The following is a 20138-nucleotide window of genomic DNA, read 5'->3' on the forward strand; positions in this document are numbered from 1 at the left end:
GTATCTGGTTATAGTGTAAAAGGAAGCAAGTGGTGGGCTCGGATGGACTCCAGTATTGTCTTGCCTGGCATTTCCTTCAGGGAAAGTCACTTCTGCTTTTTCAGACGATGAAGGATTATTTTCTCTAGTCAAAGACAGAAAAGGCAACATTTCAAGGAGTGGGCTTGGGAGTGCACCTTTCTGCTAAGGATGGAGACACCAATTCTCTAATAAACTCTTGAGAATCCCTGGGTTCAAAGCTCTCAGCCTCAAACAGAGTCCTCCCACACACCTCCATCCCAGGTTACAGGACCCCATTCTTTACCAATCAATATCTTTACCAGTCAATATCTGACACCCTCCAAGGCTAGGACTTGAATTTTCTAACCCCCACAGTGGTGGCATGGGAAGGTTTGGACATGAGGGATGAGGTAAAAATCATAAGAGCAGAACCTTCATTGTTAGGATTCTTGTCTTTACAAAAAGACAGCCCATCCCTTTGCTGTGTGAACAGAGTTTAGAGCACTCATTTGTGAAGCAGAAAGTGGGCATTTGTTAGGTGTGTGTCTGCACAGCTGCCAGAACTGAGAGGATTTCTCTTGTTTGAGTTTAGGTAGAAAAGTACATTATCTTTCCTGTTCATCATAAAGATCGGGGCTGACAGCCCTGTATCTAAAGCCAGATTGCGAAGAGAGAAGTGTAACATGTTCATTTTACTCAGTTTCATGTGACTCAATAAACTTCAGTACTGAAGACCCCAAACCCAGAGAAAACCATTCATTGGCACCCGTGAAGAAGAATGATTAGACACAAAAAGTGTGGCTTAATAACAATAGAGGATAGAAACCATTAGACCTGTTATTTGAGATTCTTCTATGGACTCTCCTTGTAGCATTCTTTCCTGTCTGGTATGAGAAAAGACTGCCTCTAAATTGAACGTGTACTCTGCAATCTATATCAAACAACAGAGATCAGAACATTTCTCTGATAGCCAGCTCTTACATTAAAATCTATTATATTTCTAGACATATGGCTGACCATATAGAAGCAGGTTCTAGTTTCTGTGGTCTGTGATGAGGAGAATAATTGCAGTCTCTGTGATGTGCTGTGTGGAGAAATGGCAGAAATAGGAAGGTAATGAGGAGAAGGTCTGAGGGAAGACTTTGCTTTTGAGGATTGATTTCTTCAGTCTTATCATTTCAAAGCAGCACACCGTGGGGAGTAGGTTTGTGCGTCTCAGTATCAGCTACACAGTTGTGGTATGTTTTTATAGCGACCCACACTAACTTAGAGTAGGCATTTCCTTCCTTCCTTCTGCCTTTCTAAGAGCTGAGCGTCACAGGCAGGGCTGTGTGGGTGTAGGCAGGTGCGCTACTGGTGAGCTAAAGCTGTGGTCAGAGCCATGTTCCCACCATGGTGCTCACCATACAGAGCAACTCTGCAGGACAAGGTGACCCCAGACTCATGGTCTTCCTGCCTCAGGATCCCAACTACTGGGCTCGCAGTGTGTGTCATAATACCCAGTACTGGGATAACTGGTGCATTAATACAGGTGGAGTTGCTCTGTCAGTACCCTCCAGAGTTCCTTCAAGCCTGAAATAACCATGTCCTTTGTCTTGGTGATGTCCCAAGGGATATCAGCAGAATGTTGAAACGTTAAAGAAATTCAGAGTAAATGGAGCTGTTGACCAAGATTGTTATCTGATGGGAAGGGTTCAGTAATATGGCATTTCTAATGCATTCCTTATTTTAAATCTCAGATTTATTGTGCCTTTTATTAATTATTGTAATAGTTTTTATTGCAGTTTGGACTTCCTAAGACATTTATGTGAAATATTACACTCCAGAGATTTTTAAAAATATTTTCTTATTTGTAGAAAATATTACATTGATAAGTAAATTTAGAATTTACTTTTAGGTTTTCAATCGAAATGGCAATCATCTTAGAAATGGTCTTTTCTTTAATAACTGTATGTTTTATCCTGCTTATGTTTTTAGGACCAGGGTTCTGATAAAACAAGAAAGAAGAAAGCAGAAGGTAAGGGTATTATAATCTGAGTGATGTTAGCCCTCTAATAGCAAACACAACATTAAACTGCTGAGCCACTCTTTAGTATTAGTAAATCCACTGCACACCCAGGTATAGGGCACCTTCTGTATTTGTAGCAAGCACAGGGAGGTTGATGTCTGTTCAAGCCCAGCCTGGGCTACACAGTGAGTTCCAGCCGTTCAGACCTCCGCAGCAAAACCCTGTCTCAAAAAAGCACTAATTTAAATACGACTGAAGATAACTTCATTTTTCCTTATTCCTTTGAACATTTATACTTGGAGAATATACTTAAATAACTAGGTCATTGCTATGAATAAAATGAGAGAGAATGAATGAGAGGGAGCGTATGCAAGAGGAACCCCAAAATTTCCACTAGTACGTTGGTAGCATGAGCCTTAAATGAAAGACACAAGTGCCTCAGCAGAGAGAGTGCATCGACTGCGTGCAGTTGGCGTGGGTCACTTTTAGGTCTGTAACCCTGAGCAAAATAAGCATCTTACAGAAGAGTGTAAGCACTGAGATTCGAATGCTGCAGATTCTGAAATACAGAGAGGGCCAGAAGGAGGGGACCCAGAATATGCTCAGAAAGACAGAGTGCGAGGCAAGGGGTGGTCACCGTGAAAGCATGGAGAGTTGCCCTGTGTGGATCTTCCTTTTCCTGTGAGAGCTCTTCAGTCTCAAGGACACTTCACCTTCTGTTCTTTTCCCAGTTTGCTGTCCTGTACAGTCTTGCTCCTGCCTAGCATTCTCAGTCAGACGCAGCTTTAACTCATCCTCATCTTCTACAGAGCTAGCCAGTCTCCTCAGCTCGAAACTCCTCCATGGCTTCCTGGCCTGCTCTGTAGGCTTCTATCTCTCTCTTCATTTTAATGCTCATTTGCAAGTTGAAATTTATTTCCTGGAAGATTTCTGCCTCTCTTTAGATTGTTTTCTAGTGGATTCTATCAAGCCAGACTTTCTCAGAAAAACTGAGCCTGATCTTTTTAGTCACACACTTTGACTTTTTAGTGGCCAGAAATTAGGAAGCAGCGTGGCAGCTAAAGGGAGAAGCAAACCTGTTAGTCAGTGTTCCTGGAAGTAGAGGGGCTCACTTCCTTTTCCATCTGTTCTGTTCTCCACCCTCCTTTTCTCCTGCACACGGACATTGTTATGCTGAGGCTGACACAGACTCATCCATCTGTTTTAGAAGCAGTCTCTGAGAAACTTCTCTGTACTCCTGCTCTCCCCTTGCCCACCCTCCACCCCCTAGTGTATATACCATCTCCTGCCACACCAGCTTGTGCTGTCAGCCTTCAGAGATAACATCTCAGTTCTAAGCAGCACCAATTATGAGACCTAACATACTTTTCCTTTCAAGAAGGAAAAATGTTTTCATCCTACAGAGTCTGTTAGTTTATTATTGAACTGCTCATGGGGTGACATTTTCGAAGATACTTTAATCTAATGTAGAATTATAGATCATTCAAATGAAGTGTGTTTGTTTTTTATGTTTGGTTCATTATGTTTAATGGGATATTTACAGTTTTGCTTGATATTTTTCACATGTCTTACTGGTTTTACTGTGTTCATCTAATTTTTTTAAGTTTTGGGAAGGTGTCACTGTCCCCTCTTGATCTTTTTTTAAGTATTATTTTTCTTGGATATTTTATGTATTTACATTTCAAATGGTACCCCTTTTCCTCTCTCTCCCTTCCCCCTTCCCCCTGCTTCTATGAGGATACTCCCCTTCCCACCTCACTGCCCTGGCATTGCCCTACATTGGGAAACAAGCCTTCACAGGACCAAGGGCTTTTCCTCCTATTGATGCTGGACAATGACATCCTCTGCTACATCTGTGACTGGAGCCATGGGTCCCTCCACGTGTTCTCAGTGGTTGGTGGTTTAGTCCCTGGGAGCTCTGGTGGGGTCTGGTTGGCTGATATTGTTCTTCCTATAGGGTTGCAAACCCCTTCAGCTCCTTCAGTCTTTTCTCTAACTCCTCCATTGGGGTCCCCTTGTTTAGTCCAATGGTTAGCTGCAAGCATCCTCATCTGTCTTAGTAGGGCTCTGGCAGAACCTCTCAGGAGACACCCATGTTTGGCTCCTGTCAGCAAGCTCTTCTTGGCATCAGCACTAGTGACTGGGTTTGGTGGCTGCCCCTCTTGAATTTTCAGTGGTACTTTGCTATGTCTTTGAGGTTTTTTTTTTTTTCAAATAAAGGGCAGTATGTTATTTATTATAGAAAAATGTTTTGCCTACCAGATTTAAAGTCTTTAGGCAAGCTACAAGCTGTCATAACTGATTTTGCTTCCCATGTAAACGGGGATGTGGTGTCTGAAGTGTGCTAACATGCATTTGGTGACACAGTAGCCTCAGGGCGTTTCCTGTTTGTGCTTTGCCTCGAATTGTATGGTTGTGAAATTAATACTTTAAATTCTTAATTATTCTAGGAATACTTTGAAAGAAATAAGTTAAAATCAAAAATGAAATTACTAGGTGTTTTCTCACCTGTCAAGAATCCTTCTGTCAGTTTAGACCTCCTGAATCTGTATATGGTAAATCAGATATCTTCCAAGAAGGAAATATCGGGTAAGTCTTTCAAAAGCATTTGTTTTAATCTCGATGTGGTAATTTATAAAAATGTCTACCTGTCTAATTGGGTAGACATTTCAGAACTCAAACATATGGAAAATCTATTTTAAACCTTTGTTGCCTTTTAAAATTATACACTCAACCAGTATTTGAATTAAGATCTTTTCTTGTTTTATCCACTTTATTTTTAGGCTGTGTGTGTGTGTGTGTGTGTGTGTGTGTGTGTGTGTATGTGGTGTGTGTGTGTGTGGTGTGTGTGTGTGTGTGTGGTGTGTGTGTGTGGTATGTGTGTGTGTGTATGTGTGTATGTGTGTGTATGTGTGTGTGTGTACGTGTGCCCGGGGACGTTCATTGTATAAAATTAACTTGTTTGATATTGTTAATTTATCAGGGAGTTATTTTAAATATGATATTAGTTCTAGGCAAATGGTCACTAAAGTTTAGCTTGAAAGAAGAAAATAATAAATGTGTCATTATCTCGTACTACTTGGGAAATTTGTACAGAAGAAATAATTAAAAGGTTTTTCTCTTAGTGACTTCTCCTGTCTTTGCAACCTGAATGTCTTATGCACTTCCGGGATATTAGCTGTAAGAGTCTTGAACTTCAAAATAAAGCTTTTTTTGTCAGAAAGTTTGACTTTTCCACTGAAACAAATCATTTTTCTCTTTAAAGGAATCTTGGATTATTTTCCATGTTATAAAAACTGTAAAAATAAGAGTATAAAAACCGAAACAGTTTGGGGCAGAGGAGTTGCTCGGGGCTAAAGCACTGTCTGCTCCTGCAGCAGACTCATGCTGGTCCCCAGCACCCACTCGATCGCTCACAAGTGTCTGACTCCAGGTTCAGGAGGTCTAACCCCCTCTTCTGGACTCCATAGACTCCAGGCATGAACATGGTACACACGCATCTGTGCAGGAAGACATTCATACACAAAATTAAAACTAATCTTTAAAGAGGACAGTTTTTCGGGAAAGGTCAAAGTTCATCAGTATATTAGTATCTCCCCATTTACTTTCACACATTTCTTCTCTCCATGGATAAGTACTTAATGATGTTTCAGAAGGAGTAAATATATTATCCATCTTTTTAGTATAAAACATTTTACTTTACTGATAAACTTATTTTCATATTCCTTGTCTATCGCTAGAGTCATGGTTGAGGCCTCAATAATGAAAGAAAGACATTTATTTAATACGTTTTCTGTAGCATCAGAACCTTCATTAGGAAATGAATGTCCAAAGAAATGGTTAAACCCGTGTCTTTTTAGTGCTAAGTGTGAAAAAACCATGAATATCTGTCGAGAATCATGACAGAATCAAAGAGGGTGACTCAAGTGGACTCAAAGGTGAGCTCATCCGGGTCTGTCGAGGTCTCCTCTGAGGTCCTGAGTGTTCAGAGTGGATACTGACCACGGTGCATCTTAGACAGTCTTAGGCTCAGTTCCAGCACTGCATCCCGGACAAACAAAGACTTTGTCCTTCAGGTCTACGAGGGGCACCTCTCATAGGAAGCGTCTATTGCCTCTTATGAACAGGTCACAGAAATGACCTCCTGTGAGAAGAAGGACAGGCAAGCTTGCTCTTCCTCTTTCTTCAGCTTCCTCAAATGCCAAGGTAGCACATTTGGAATGTGTCACAGGCTGTGTCACCTCCTTCCTGGGCTGACACCCATTCAACCTGTGCTTACTGAGAACAGTTATACATACTACGCACACGGGTATCAAAGAGAAAGCAAGACGTCATTACTCATGACTTGGTGGCAGCTCATGGCAGACATTCCAAAGACAGGGCAGTAGTACACTGTGTCTCAGAGACACCTTGACTAGGAACTTGGACCCAGTAAAATTATTTCTCTGGCAAGTGGGAAACCTCATCTTTCAATTTTTCTTCATCATGAATGATTAAAACCTGGTCCTAAGAACCAGTAGTTTTCATGCTCAGTTGACCCATACGGATCCTTTCTCTCCTTCCAAATTTTTCAGTTCCACCAGAAGTTGCCCCTGGCACTGCTGGACTGCAGCAGTTAGACAGCTGCACTGAGCCAGAGGGACAAGTCTGTGACTCATTTATCTGCTCAGATGGCTACCTCTGCACCAGATGTTGGTCCAAAGAGAGGTGGTTGTGCAGAAAAGGAATATTCCTCCTAGATCTCACTTGCATCAAAATATATAAGGCTCCTTCCTTTAAAGCACTGGTTCTTAGCCTTCTTAATGCTGTGACCCCTAAGGCTGCAATTTAGTACAGCATTTTGTCATGTTTTAGTGTCCCCCAACCATAATATTATTTTCACTGCTACTTCATAACTTTATTTTTATACTGTTATGAGTTGTAATGTAAATATCTGTGTTTTCCAGTGGTCTTAAGTGACCCCTGTGAAAGGTTCATTTGAGCTCCAAAGGGATTGAGAATTACTGCTCTAAAGTTTAAAGTCTGTTGAGGGAGATAATGCTAATCAAATGTAATAAAGTGTGCAAAGTGCTAAAATAGAAAACGTATGAGAGTATATAACACAGTATCTGATATAGTTTAGTAACCGGGAAAGAAAAGATTAGCATGAATTAGTAGAGCCCCTTAATTGAAGCAGGAAAAAAAATTTAATTTTATTAATAGTTGTTAGCAATCTGCTCCTGTAATAGCATACATAGAACATAGAACATGTCTTGGAAGAACATTAATGTATCATTGATTGAAGAATGAGATAGCAAACAATGATTTAAAAACCTCTATTTTAAAATTATTATTTAACATTTTTCTTTATAGAAACCATGAAAAGACCAACTCATGTGAATATGAATAGAGATTTGAAAATCCCCCTAAGAAAGCATAATTTAGAACTTCCAATGTCACCTCACTGTGTACCTTCTAAACTGTGCATTGATGATGTGGAGAACAGGTAAGTATTAGCTGGAACAGTGTTTAGCTGACAGAACATGGTCAACTTTCTCATTTGCTGGGAAATGAGAGTGACATCACCTTCCAGCTCTAGTTCTTGTGTGTCCAGTGGTGTCACAGAACTATTAGGAAGCTCACCATTGCTCCGTGCATGTGCTCAGAAAATGCCTGTCCTAGGTTAACATGTTTTTTCAAAACTTAGTACTATTATGGCCCTGGAATAAGTTTCCAATATTGAGTGCTTATGTAGAGATTGTGGACTTTTAATATGCATAAGATACATTTTATTGCTATTTGTATTTTTTACTTTAAATTTTTGTTTTCTTTAGTGTACCCTATCAAAGATTCTATAGCAAGGAAGAAACTGGCCCGGTTCAAGTGAGTTTTAAAGATAACTGTAAATTGCTTTAACAACTGTTCCATTTTTAGATGATCTAACTTTTAAAATACTAGGTAAAATTAAATATCCTTTAATTTTATAGTTTCTAAATGGGTCCTTTCAGTTTTCCAATGTAGGAAATTTACTCCTACGAAATACTCTGATTATGTAGCCACCTTGGTGATGTAATGTGGCCATGCATGTTTAACATTTGATTCTTCTTGTTATAGAAGGGGTATCCATCCATCCATCTATCCATCCCTCCATCCATCCATCATCTATCCATCTATCCATCATCTATCCATCTATCCATCATCTATCCATCTATTCATCATCTGTCCATCTGTCTGTCCATCCATCCATCTATCCATCCATCCATCCATCCATCCATCCATCCATCCACCCACCCACCCACCCACCCACCCACCCACCCACCTACCTACCTACCTACCTACCTACCTACCTACCTACCTACCTACCTATCTGTGTTTGTGAGTGTCCATGGAATTGAGTAAGTAGAAGAATATGTGTGTTTGCACCGAGAGGCCATAGGTCATTCACTCTCCAACTTGAATTTTGAGACAGGGTCTGTCTCTGCACCTAGAGCTGGCTGATTTGGTCACACTGACTGAAAACAGTGAGTTCCAGAATCACCCTGTTCTTCTGCCTCCCCATCTCTGGGATTCCAAGTGTGCACTGCCACACCTGGCTCCTTCATGTGGTGTCGGGAGTCAGACTTGGTCTTTATGCTTGCATAACAAGTTTATTAACAGATCATCCTCACAGCGCCTGCTAAGGGAGCCTTTTATTAGGTTCACAGGATCACTGATCACTTCATCTTGTCAAATGTAATGAAAAGATTATTTATATTAAATGTTAGGAACTCATATTTATGACAAGATGATTTCCAAAGTACAGCAATTATTTTTGCACATAAAATCATAATGAATTAGAAAATGCACAGGTTTATTAAAGCTTGAAATTCTCATTAATGTCCAATGCCATATTAATTATTCTTACATATGCTTGAGTCATCAGCCTTATGTTAGTTAGATCAGAAAGGCTGTGGAAGCTGAAGGAAATAATAAAATACCATGGCAATCCTGTCATCTACTTTCTAAGATCTTATGTCATTAGAAGGTGACATTCAGAAAAGGAACTTGAGGGAGGAAGGCTGTATGGAAAAGCAGAGTTCTTAAGCAGAATCCCAGTGACTAAGCTCAGGATCTCAGTGGCTAAGCTTAGGATCTTAAGGGCCTCCATGAATTGCTAATGGTTTGCCTTTCCTCAGGACGTCCTCTTTAGTAATAACCACACTCTTTCCTACTCATTTTAGTTGTATTATGTTGACTTCTAGTTTCTGTACTTTTAGTGATCTTAATTTTTCTTTTCCTATAGTCATCACATGACATGAACTCATACAGAATGCTCAATGAGACAGAAAACTGCAGTTATATTCCATCGTCTTTTCCAGAAGAATTACCCACCAACAGACATATTCTGAGCCAACGTTCCACCCCAATAGCTCCAAGCCCTCGGCAATTTGCATATGAAAACCCCCACACTGGGCAGGTACCCTGGGGCCATTGTATCTCTCAGGTCATGTTTTCTTTTTCTTTGTTCCAGGTATTTTTTTATTTAAATTTCAAATGTTATCCCCTTTCCCGGTTTCCCCTCCATATACGCCCTAGTCTATCCCCCCTCCCCTTCTTCTATGAGGGTGTTCCCCCAACCAACCACCCACCCCTTCCCGCCTCCTCACCCTGACATTCCCCTATACTTGGTGCTCAACAAGGCCATCCTCTGCTACATGTGCAGATGGAGCCCTGGGTCAGTCCATGTATAGTCTTTGGGTAGTGGTTTAGTCCCTGGGAGCTCTGGTTGATTGGCATTGTTGTACATATGGGGTTGCAAGCTCCTTCAACTCTTTCAATCCTTTCTCTAACTCCTTCAATGGGGACCTAGTTCTCAGTTTAGTGGTTGGCTGCTAGCATTCGCCTCTGTATTTGTCACACTCTGGCAGAGCCTCTCAGGAGACAGCTATTATCAGACTCCTGTCAGCATGCACTTCTTGGCATCAGCAATGTTGTCTGGGTTTGGTGGCTGTATGTATATGGGCTGGATCCCCAGGTGGGGCAGGCTCTGAATGGCCATTCCTTCAGTCTCTGCTCCAAACTTTGTCTCTATATTTCCTCCTATGAATATTTTTGTTCCCTCTTCTAAGAAGGAATGAAGCATCCACACTTTGGTCATTCTTCTTCTTGAGCTTCATGTGGTCTGTGGATTGTATCTTGGGTAATCCGATCTTTTAGGCTAATATCCACTTATCAGAGAGTGCATACCATGTGTGTTTTTCTGTGATTGGGTTACCTCAGGATGATATTTTCTAGTTCCATCCATTTGCCTATGAATTTCATAAAGTCATTGTTTTTGATAGCTGAGTAATATTCCATTGTGTAGATGTACCACATTTTCTGTATCCATCCCTCTGTTGAAGGGCATCTGGGTTCTTTCCAGCTTCTGGCTATTATAAATAAGGCTGCTATGAACTGTGGAGCATGTGTGTCTTTGTTGTATGTTGGAGCATGTTTTTGGGTATATGCCCTGGAGTTATATAGCTGGATCCTCAGGTAGTGCTAAGTCCAGTTTTCTGAGGAACCTCTAGACTTCATGATGGGTTCTGCTCCTCATAAATCTGACAAAGATAGGTTTCAAGATGCTAGCCAAATATAGTGATAAATTGAAGGATAATATTTCACCTTACACCACAAATTCTCTGAACTTCAAATGATTATGAATCCAATAATTGAAGTATTCTTTTAAAATTTTAGAAGTAATTCTCTTAAAAAGTACTGGAAGTAAATTTTGAGCTTTTTAGTGCATTTACAGTAGTTGACAATAATCATCATTGAAATGAGGAGCTGGGCTGCCATGAGGACTCAGCATCTGTGATATGGGAAGCTACATGTTAACAGCATCATACTGTCTCCTTGATATGTAGTAGGCTCTTAAACATAAATCTTCATCCTTTTTATGATTTTAAAGAAGATATCTGTTTATATATATTTATATGCATGATAGGTAGATGGATAGAGTTATTCTTTAAATGCTCAACCACTGTGCCCTGGAGTTAATATAGAGATATAAGTTTAAAATCCTGAAATATATCTGTCATAGCACATATAGGAGAATAATTTTCTAGCAGATATGTTGATAGTCTTAAGATCATTAAGTGTTATTTTAAATGGTGATGATGAGGAGGGAATGGTGATATAAATATGTCTCATTAGCAAAACTATTTACTATTCAAACCTACTTCTTGGCATATAAGATTTATGCCATATTTACCTATATGTATTATTTATAAATCAATATATAGTGAACATATAATTTATAAGCCCATAAATCTCTGTTATATATTCTAGAATTAGGGAGTTATTACTTAATTCAATTTTACTATATATTAAAATATATTTTACTGTTTCTTGGAGAAGAGAAAATTAAGTATTTTATTACAGTGGTAAATGAAAACCTTGCTATTTTTAGAACCTAGTACTTTTTAATGCTGTAAGGATTAGACTTTAGGTCCTATCATTAGGAATCACTTTGTTGCTCTGTTTCTTTAGCAGAATAGTAGTACTTGGTTCTCCCCTTAGCTCATGGCCTATCTGGTCTCAGGGTCTTGGTCATCCAAGCAGTTTCAGGTATTGTGTTCCATCTCGTGGAGTGGGCCTTGAATCTAATCAGGTACTGGTTGGTTTCTTCCACAAATTTAGTGGCACTGTCATACCACAATGTTGTGAAGGCAGGTCAACATTGAGGATCACAGGTAGCCGGGTTGGCGGTTTCCTTTCTCCTTTGGACACATGCAGGGTACCTTCCAGTACTGTGAACACCAGTCAGTAGGAGTAAAGGCTGTAGTTAGGCACCTCAAATCACCCATTTTCAATGAAATATGGAAGTGTGTTCGGCAATAGGGCCTAGCTGTGAGTTTGGGAAGAGCAATCAATAGCCATGGGAGATGTACCAAGTTATTTGTGAATTTGCATGGAGCCCCTTTGGCCATGAACTCACTTAGAACCTATTCCTGGTACTGAAAGTTTCACGAGGTAGCAAAAGTTGGGCCATCTCTCCTATTATTTGGTGACTGCATTTAGATTTCTTTCATATGTGTCTAAATTCTAAGGAGCTTCTTCAGTAGTTCATAGTTCCGTATGACCTGTCCAGTGGTCCTTAGTGTGGTTACTTAGTCACTGTTCTATTGCTGTGAAGAACCATCACGATCAAGGAAACTTTTACAAGAGAGAACATTTAATTGGAGGCTTGCTTGCAGTTTTAGAAAGTTAGTCCATGATCGTCATGACACGAAGCAGAAAGGCGTGGCTCTGGAGCAGGAGCTGAGGAATTTACATTCTGATCTACAGACCACCAACAGAAAGAGATGTGCTAGGCCTCAAAGCCCATCCCAGATGACACACCTCATCCAACAAAGAGACACCTAATCCTCCCGAAGGAGAAGAATCCCGTCTGTGGCCCTACTTTGTGTTCTTTCTGCTTCTTGTACCTTGATGAGCCCTTCCTTCTCGAGGTTAGGGAAGTTTTCTTCTGTGATTCTGTTGAAAATATTTTCTCTGCCTTTGATTGGGGATCTTCTTCCTCCATTCTTGCTGTCCACAGGTTGGGTCTTTTTATACTTCCCATATTTCCTGCATGTTTCGTACCTGTATTTTTTCTCAGGTTTAACATTTTCTTAAATTATATATATATATACACATATATATATATATGTACATATATATATATATATATATATATATATATATATATATATTTCCTCTACCTTGCCTGAGATTCTCTCTTTCATGTCTTGTACTCTGTTGATAAAGCTTATCTCTGACATCTTTGCATTTTCAAAAAAATGAAAATATGCACTTTCTGTTTTATGTCAGCTTGGGCTTTCTTTAGTGATTCTGTTTTTATTTTCATGTCTTGAACTGTTTTATTATTCCAGTCCACTGTTTGAGTCTTCACAGACTTCACTAAGGAATTCATTCAGATCCTCTTTAGGGCCCTTGAGCATACTCATGATTGTCCTTACCTTGTGCTTCAGCTCCATTGCCTTTCTCAGGGCTACCATGGAAGCTTCCTGGGTTCTGGAAGAGACCTGTTACTGTCTTGGCTGTAATTTTGTTGGATTTTTTGTTTGTTTGTTTGTTTGTTTTGTTTTGTCCTGATGTCTAGGTATCTAGAGTTAGGATGCTGGGGTTTACCCTAAGTGTTGTTTTCTGCTTTTGTTTTTTAGTGGGATGTGTGGATGTTCTCTTCCTTGGTTTCCATTGCCCTATGTGGATCTTAGGCATGGGTCTTAGCTGTGGGTTGCCTGGTAGAGAGTGCTTATGTATGGCAGAGAGGAATAGACGTGGGCTAGCAGAAGAGGCTAAGTGGGGCTTTGGGAAGAACCGAGAGGATTCTGTCAGAGGTGGGGAACCCAAGGAGTTGAAGGTGTGGTGGTAAAGGGGTGCTGAACGTAGGTCGCAGTAATCTGGAGAGACAAGAGTGAAAGAGTTAGGGTGACCCTATCTGAACTAAGAGTTGTAGTCTCCAGTGAGTGAAGCTGGGTGAGGAGGGGCATTTGCATGTAAGTGGTTAGAAGACTGAGTGTGGGAAGGGAGAGGTCAGAAGGGAAGACAGGGCAGAGGGTGCGAATCACCGTCTGGAATCATTTGCCAAGTGTGGCCGCTGAGGTTCGAGGTAGGAAAGTGTTCCTTGGTATTGGGGCTGACACAGAGGAGTGGGGCTGGGCTAGAAGGGAGGACCGAAGGTCTACAAGGGGGTGGGGAGGCTCAGTTCCCCCACAAGGCTTGTCAGAAACGATAGGGAATGGAGGTGGGAGAAGCACCTGAAGGTAGTGTGCTTCAAGGCTGGCAGTGAGGCTGGAGAAAGTGCAGTGGGTACCGGAAGGAGACTCAAAATCAACTTCCCCTGTCCCCAGCAGGTGTGGCCACTGGAGGCCCCAGGTGGAGAGTGTTTCAGGCATTAGCTGACCAAAGGCTGAGGAAAGAGGACTGAGAGGGTCTACCTGTTTATTTCTTGGAGATCAAACTTCGTTTGTACATGAGCTTAAAACTCTGTATTCCATTAATTACTTTGTAGGGTAGAAAATAAAACATTATATGATGTGTGCATAAACATTCATCTTGCCTTTGCACACTCTAACCACACATTCGGTAGTAATTGTCTGCAGGTAGGTAAATGGTGCTATACCAACAGACTGCAAGGAAAGGCTGGTGCCCTTCACCGGGAAGCAGTAGGACATACTTATGTCTCCTTTGGGAATTTGGAGAAGGATTTGAGTGACTGCCCCAGCCTCCTTCTCTCTGATTTGTTTGTGTGCTCATTTCCCACTTGGAAGATGACTTTGTGTTCACATCTGGCACTGGCCCCGCTTTTCAGAAAGGTGTTTCAATATTAAGACCTTAGTGTTAGCTGTCCTTGCTTCTTTGCATTTCTGTATTTTATGGCCTTGCTCCCTCTGTTTCAGAGATTACAATTGAAACCTGCTCCAGGTACTCACTGTTGTTCCTGGATAGTTCCAGCTGTAGAGGAAGTTACGTTTGTGTGTTCGTCCATATTGACAAATGGACTCTCACTTGGCTTTCTGTGTGACGTATTATCATTGCATTATTCTTCACTAATAATACATAACAATAGGCTTTGTTATGACATTTCATATGTGTACACAATATGTTTTGACCATGTACTCTCTCTCTCTCTGACCTCTGCTAACTCCTCTTCCCCACCAGCCTTACTAGTTTTCATAACTGTTTTCACATATGAGCCCACATTTACTGAGTGATACTGATATCAAGAAATTAAAGTAGAAGGACCCGTTTGCTTATGAGATGCAAGTGGGAGATGCGCATGGTTCTGCGGGACATGCTAATTTCCTACTGGAAATATAACTTAGTCATTCACGATTCCTGCATGCTGAGTGGTTTTGTTTTGTTTTATAGAAGTTTTTAACTTTGAAAAGTGGCAATGTTAGTATAGTATAAACTTTGTTATTTTAGTAATTTAGCAATTACTTAAATATTGGCATTGATCATATTGTTAGGAGAATATTTATCTGGTTTTCAATAAGGATTAAAATTACTTTCTGTTAGACAGAGCAAAATGTTTTTAGTATAGAGATCGCTGACCTAGGTGCCAGTCTTAGTAAACAATTTAAATTATAAATGTTCATATTGCTTTGTCGTCTTCTCCCTTTTCTTACAGCTCAGTAATGGACAATTTCCTGAGTCCTTATTTTCCAAATTAAATAAACATCAAAGTGTTTTCAGTTCATCTCGGGAAACAGCGGAGTTTGGAGCGTCATATGAGAGAACAAACAGGTAGGTAAAATAGAAAGATTCAGAGCGCTGAACCCCCAGCCACCAGTGTGACTTTGAAGGGGCACTTTTAGCTGAGGATGCAAGTAATCTAGAGAAGGGACATCATAATGAGACATATCCTCTAGTTAGGTCAGACTTGCCCTTTAAATACTAACTACCATGCACACTAGGACTTCAGGGTGCTAGTTCAATACATGAAGACTGTGTGGGCTCGTCAGGCTCAGCCTCTCCACTGCCGCTCAGCGCGCCCACACCCCTCCCCCAGCGTTTAGTCATCAATTTTCCAAAGCATAATCTCACAGCATGTGCATCCGAGAAAGGGTGTTCCCTGTCCCGTGTCTGTCATTTAATATATTGTTCTCTAGTTTTAACCATTTTGTTATAACCAACTGGATTCCATTCTGTGTGTGTGTGTGTGTGTGTGTGTGTGTGTGTGTGTGTGTGTGTCTGTGTGTGTGTGTCTGTGTGTGTGTGTGCTGTGACTATGTGCTGCGTTTTTAAGCCATTTGTCTGTTGATGGGCATATAGACTGGTTCTGCATCTTAGCTGGTGCGAATGGGGCTATCATATGTTTGGCTCTGCGGTTTCATGGCTGTTGTGCTGATTTCATTTCCTTTGGAGAAAATTTGGCCTGGAGGAGGGGTTTTGATAGATTAGTAATGGGAAAATGTAGGTTGTCTCCCCACTCTCTGTATTGTTTAGTCTCTATAAACCACTTGCGATGTTTACTTTGTTTTCTGTGCCTTTGTGGCAATTTCAGAAAAGCTGTTGCCAATATCTTGGAGTATTCCACCTCTGTGACCTTTGCTCCATCGTGAGCTGAGTTTTGTAGAAGTGAGGAATGGTAGCAAAGCTTTTGTCTTCTGATGTGGGCGTTCGTGTTCCCAGAGATGCTTGCTGAAGAGAGACGCCTGACGTTCAGTGAGGCCGTGGCCTGGTTTTCTTACAGTAGAACACTCTGTTCGTTAGATTAGACTTTGACTGTAGGATTACACTTCTGAGATTTTTGTGGTGACTCTGTTTTATACATTTCTTACTGATTCCTCTGTAACAATGCTGAAAACCAGGTGTAAAATACAATTTCCTTATATAGTGTGCTTGATAAGTTATGACATGCTCTATGGTTATTCTCCCCTTTATACTGATGGGAATTTTTTCGGCGTTAGTGGTGTGTATTATTACACTGGACTGTATCTTTTAGTATAAACACTAATTAGATGTTTATTGAGAAATCACAGGGAATCTATGAACATTTATGGACAAAACCATAGATTTTCTATTTAATTATAAACAATTCTTTCTCTCTTTATCCCAACCTAGTTTCTCTCAATATCCCATGATCTAGTTCCTAAAACATAGTATTTCTATTTAAATATTAAGTAAGTTGAACATCATATTAGAAATCAAAATTTTAAGGATGAAGAAAGGGCTCAGCAGCTAAGAACACATCCTGCTTTTACAGGAGAGCCTGGTTGGGTTCCCAGCACCCACATCTAAACCACCTGTACTCCAGCCAAGGGACTTGACACCGTTGGCTCTGAGGACACTGCACTCAGCTGCACATGCCGCCCCCATACACACACATAAATAGACATAATTAAAAGTCAAATGACTGTTGAACGGTTCTTGTGTTTTTTTTCCAAAAGATTCTTTATAATTCCAGTCTGTGAAATAGTCCATCTCAAGTAAGTATAATCACTAGCAAGAAACAAAATTCGTTGTTAATAATTTCCGTCAGCCTTGGTTCTTACACACAAGTTAGACTTCACCCAGAGTCTCCATTTTTGCTCCGGGAATGGGCATACAGGCTATTCCGTTCACCTAATGAGTTCCATCTGGGTTACCTCCTCTTTCAAATAAACATTTGCACCCTTGTTTTTTGTCACAGAGAACTTTGTAACTATTTCAGTTATTAAACTGGAAATATTATTGATAATGTTTTTATAACTTCTTAAAACTGTTTTTACATAGAGCCTCTCCCACAGTCTTCAAAACTCTTTCTCTGTTTGGCTAAACAGCAGTGGCATGCAGTGGCACACTAGGTCATTTATAGACTGCGGGTAGAAGACAGGCTACTGGGTATCATGCTCTGTTCATATAACAATAACTAAAACTATGCATTACATTTCACATTGAAATATAGAACCATGTATAAGTTATTTTCATGCCTATTGTTAGAAATAATAATACATTATACATTTCCATCTAGAGCAGTATTGTTTGCTGAACTGTTTAGTTCAAAATGCATCTTAGGAAAATGCTCGTCTTTGTTCAATACGTTCTCCACAGTTTTACATTAAGTTAGTGTTCGTAAATGGAAATGATCAAACATTTCTTGCTAAATGTGTTTTCATTTATTCCAAAGTTCAGAAACTGGTGATTTCCTGACTGAATCACAGATCTCTGTGATGATGGGTGACGAGTGTGGAATTCTTTATGAACGAAGACAGCCAGACTTTGCTGTGGTGAAAACATCAGTGCCACAGATTGGTGCAAATAGTGGAGAAGAATTCTCTCATTTTCTTGAAGATGGGATCCACCCAACTCAGAGACATCTGCCAGACCATCACGACTCTTTCATTAATCACAACATGATCAATTTATTAAGCAGAGATCAGCCTGGGAGAAGGGCAGCCTTTAATCAGTGTGGTTATGATTGCCTGAGTGACGCCCATGTCGTGTCTTCTGATGAAAGCCAGTCCACTAATGGGTTCATTCCTAGGAATTTTACAGTTCCACGGGCAGCTTCTCCTAACCGTCCTTTTAGTGCAAGTTACATAGAAACATGTCAGTCAAACAGGCCCTGCCAGAAGCAGTACACTAACAATGAAAGAAATGAACTTAGAAGATCTTTGGAGAAAGACTGTTACCCAGTCAGCTGTGGAAGAAGAGGTTGGTGTTGTACACTCAGTTTTTCTCTATCTAAACATACGTTACTGTTTCATGGATTTAAACACACACATAGTTGGCTTTCCGTACCCACATATTCTCTATCTTTAGATTCAGCTAGCTATGTAGAGTAAACTGAACACATGGACAGTTTTTCTTGCCTCTATTCCCTAAGCAGTCGAAGTATAGCTATTTAGTAAGACCTTTCGGAGTTGGCCAGGCGGCTTTCTGTGACCTGAGTTTAATCCTGGAACCCATGGAGGAAGGGGAGAATCAGCTCCTGGATGTTTTCCTCTGACCTTCCCCTACATGCAGCACATGTGAACATACATGTACACAAATAAGTACTTTTAAAGGAGCACATATATCATACCATATATTCTAAGTCATTTGGAGGTAATATAGAGAATATGAGATTACATACATTATATGAACAGATGAGCCATTTTATGCAAGGCACTGCATTGGTGGATTTCGGTGTCTGTACTGGGTAGAGGGGAAGGTGTTGGAACAATTCCTATTGGATACCAAGGGATGAATAGAGTACATTAATTTATATAATGTGCTTAGAGGTACCTAAAGCCTCAATTAGTGTGTTTCACTGCATTACATCATGGACCACCAGTTTCTCTCAATGTATCCGTTGAATATGCTTTGAGTTAAACATGAAAATAAATGATACTAATTTAATTCAGTATATGCTTATATTTTTGAAGGAAAAATTGAAAGTAATAACCAGTTGAAAACATTGCAGAGAAATTCCCAGGAATCCCCAGTGTACACTATGTAAGTTTATATTTAAATGTAGGAAGTGTAAATTAAGATCCAGTGTAATGCATGTGTTCGATTTACAAATAGAACATGGTAATATTTTTGTAGGAAGGTGAGCAAAGTGGTCTCAAAGAAGCCTTATTATTTTCTTTTATAGCAAGTACTAGCAACTCATTAAACACACAGATTCACATTTTCCAGCCCCCAAATACCTTCTTATTTGATCATTTAGTATTGAATATCTACCACATTTAGTCCAAATATCAATTTAGCAATGAACAGAAACAGAAATATCATATGTGTCCAGTGCTTATTGGCACAAACAGTAGATTGTCTCGCTCTGCAGTCCCCACAGGGCATTGCTAGAAATCAGGGAGAATGAGAATCCCATGAGGTGGCATAAGCAAGAATTTCCCTGTCTGTGGCAGTGTGTGTCCCACATCCTCTATGTGCTGGCACTCAGCCCCCAGCCTCCCTGTGTGACAGAGCAGTGTGGTGAGGGCCACAGCCCTAGTCTCTTCTCTGTTATGGCCTTGTTACATGAGAACAACCACACATCAGCACGTTTAGCTTCTTCCTGCTGCTGGTGGCAAAAGGATTTTGTATCTTAGGTTTTGAATTGAATCCATTATTTCTTAAGACATGGTTTATTTCTTTGAGTTCTGAGGTTGCTTTGCTGACCTTTCTAAAAATTATATACAGTTATAGATAATGAAGTATTACTTTAGCTAATAGTTACTGAATAGTTCTGTTTTTCTTAATCATAATTTAGCCAGCTCTTTGTGATTTGATATTGATTGAAATTCTTATTGTGGGAGTGATATCTTGTGGAAATCTTTAAGTATCTATTGATAAAAGAATGCATGCATATCTTTTATGCATTTTATGGAGTTAGCGTTTATTGAGAAATGAAATTATTTGTCCTTCAGTTATATGGAAGTTTATGACTAAAAAAATTCTCTTTGGCCTTGAGTTTTAAATTCAGCTTTAACAAAGTGACTTAGGATGCATGGCACTGTTTCAAGAAAACAAAAGAAGAAAGAAAGGAAAGAAAAAGAAAACAAGAAACAACCTGATTCTCAATCTTGAGTGTGACTCTAAATTATCTGGAGTGATTGTGTCACGGTATAGATGTTTTAGGGCTGTGGATTTGACTCAGTGTGATGTGCGTTTGATCCCAGCATTATATGAAAGAGTTAGGTTCATTGGTTCACAC

At 40.1% G+C, this 20138-nt stretch overlaps 1 protein-coding gene across 4 annotated transcripts in view; it reads left to right on the forward strand.

The window, feature by feature from the left end:
• The window catches only part of Redic1 (regulator of DNA class I crossover intermediates 1), a 67249-nt gene that overhangs the window by 26127 nt on the left and 20984 nt on the right, over positions 1–20138 (forward strand). For 3 of the 4 annotated variants that reach the window (XM_087559147.1, XM_087559148.1, NM_001432108.1), the window contains 8 exon segments: positions 1978–2017; positions 4459–4597; positions 7361–7493; positions 7822–7870; positions 9270–9443; positions 15147–15262; positions 17628–18154; positions 18868–18937. In XM_087559147.1, coding sequence (XP_087415273.1) covers positions 4492–4597; positions 7361–7493; positions 7822–7870; positions 9270–9443; positions 15147–15262; positions 17628–18154; positions 18868–18937 — 1175 coding nt within the window. In that variant the 5' untranslated portion in view covers positions 1978–2017; positions 4459–4491. 4 annotated transcript variants of the gene reach the window in all.

The sequence above is a fragment of the Rattus norvegicus genome, chromosome 7 (assembly GCF_021556685.1).
Source record: "Rattus norvegicus strain SHRSP/BbbUtx chromosome 7, alternate assembly SHRSP_T2T, whole genome shotgun sequence".
In the NCBI taxonomy this organism is placed as follows: Eukaryota; Metazoa; Chordata; class Mammalia; order Rodentia; family Muridae; genus Rattus; species Rattus norvegicus.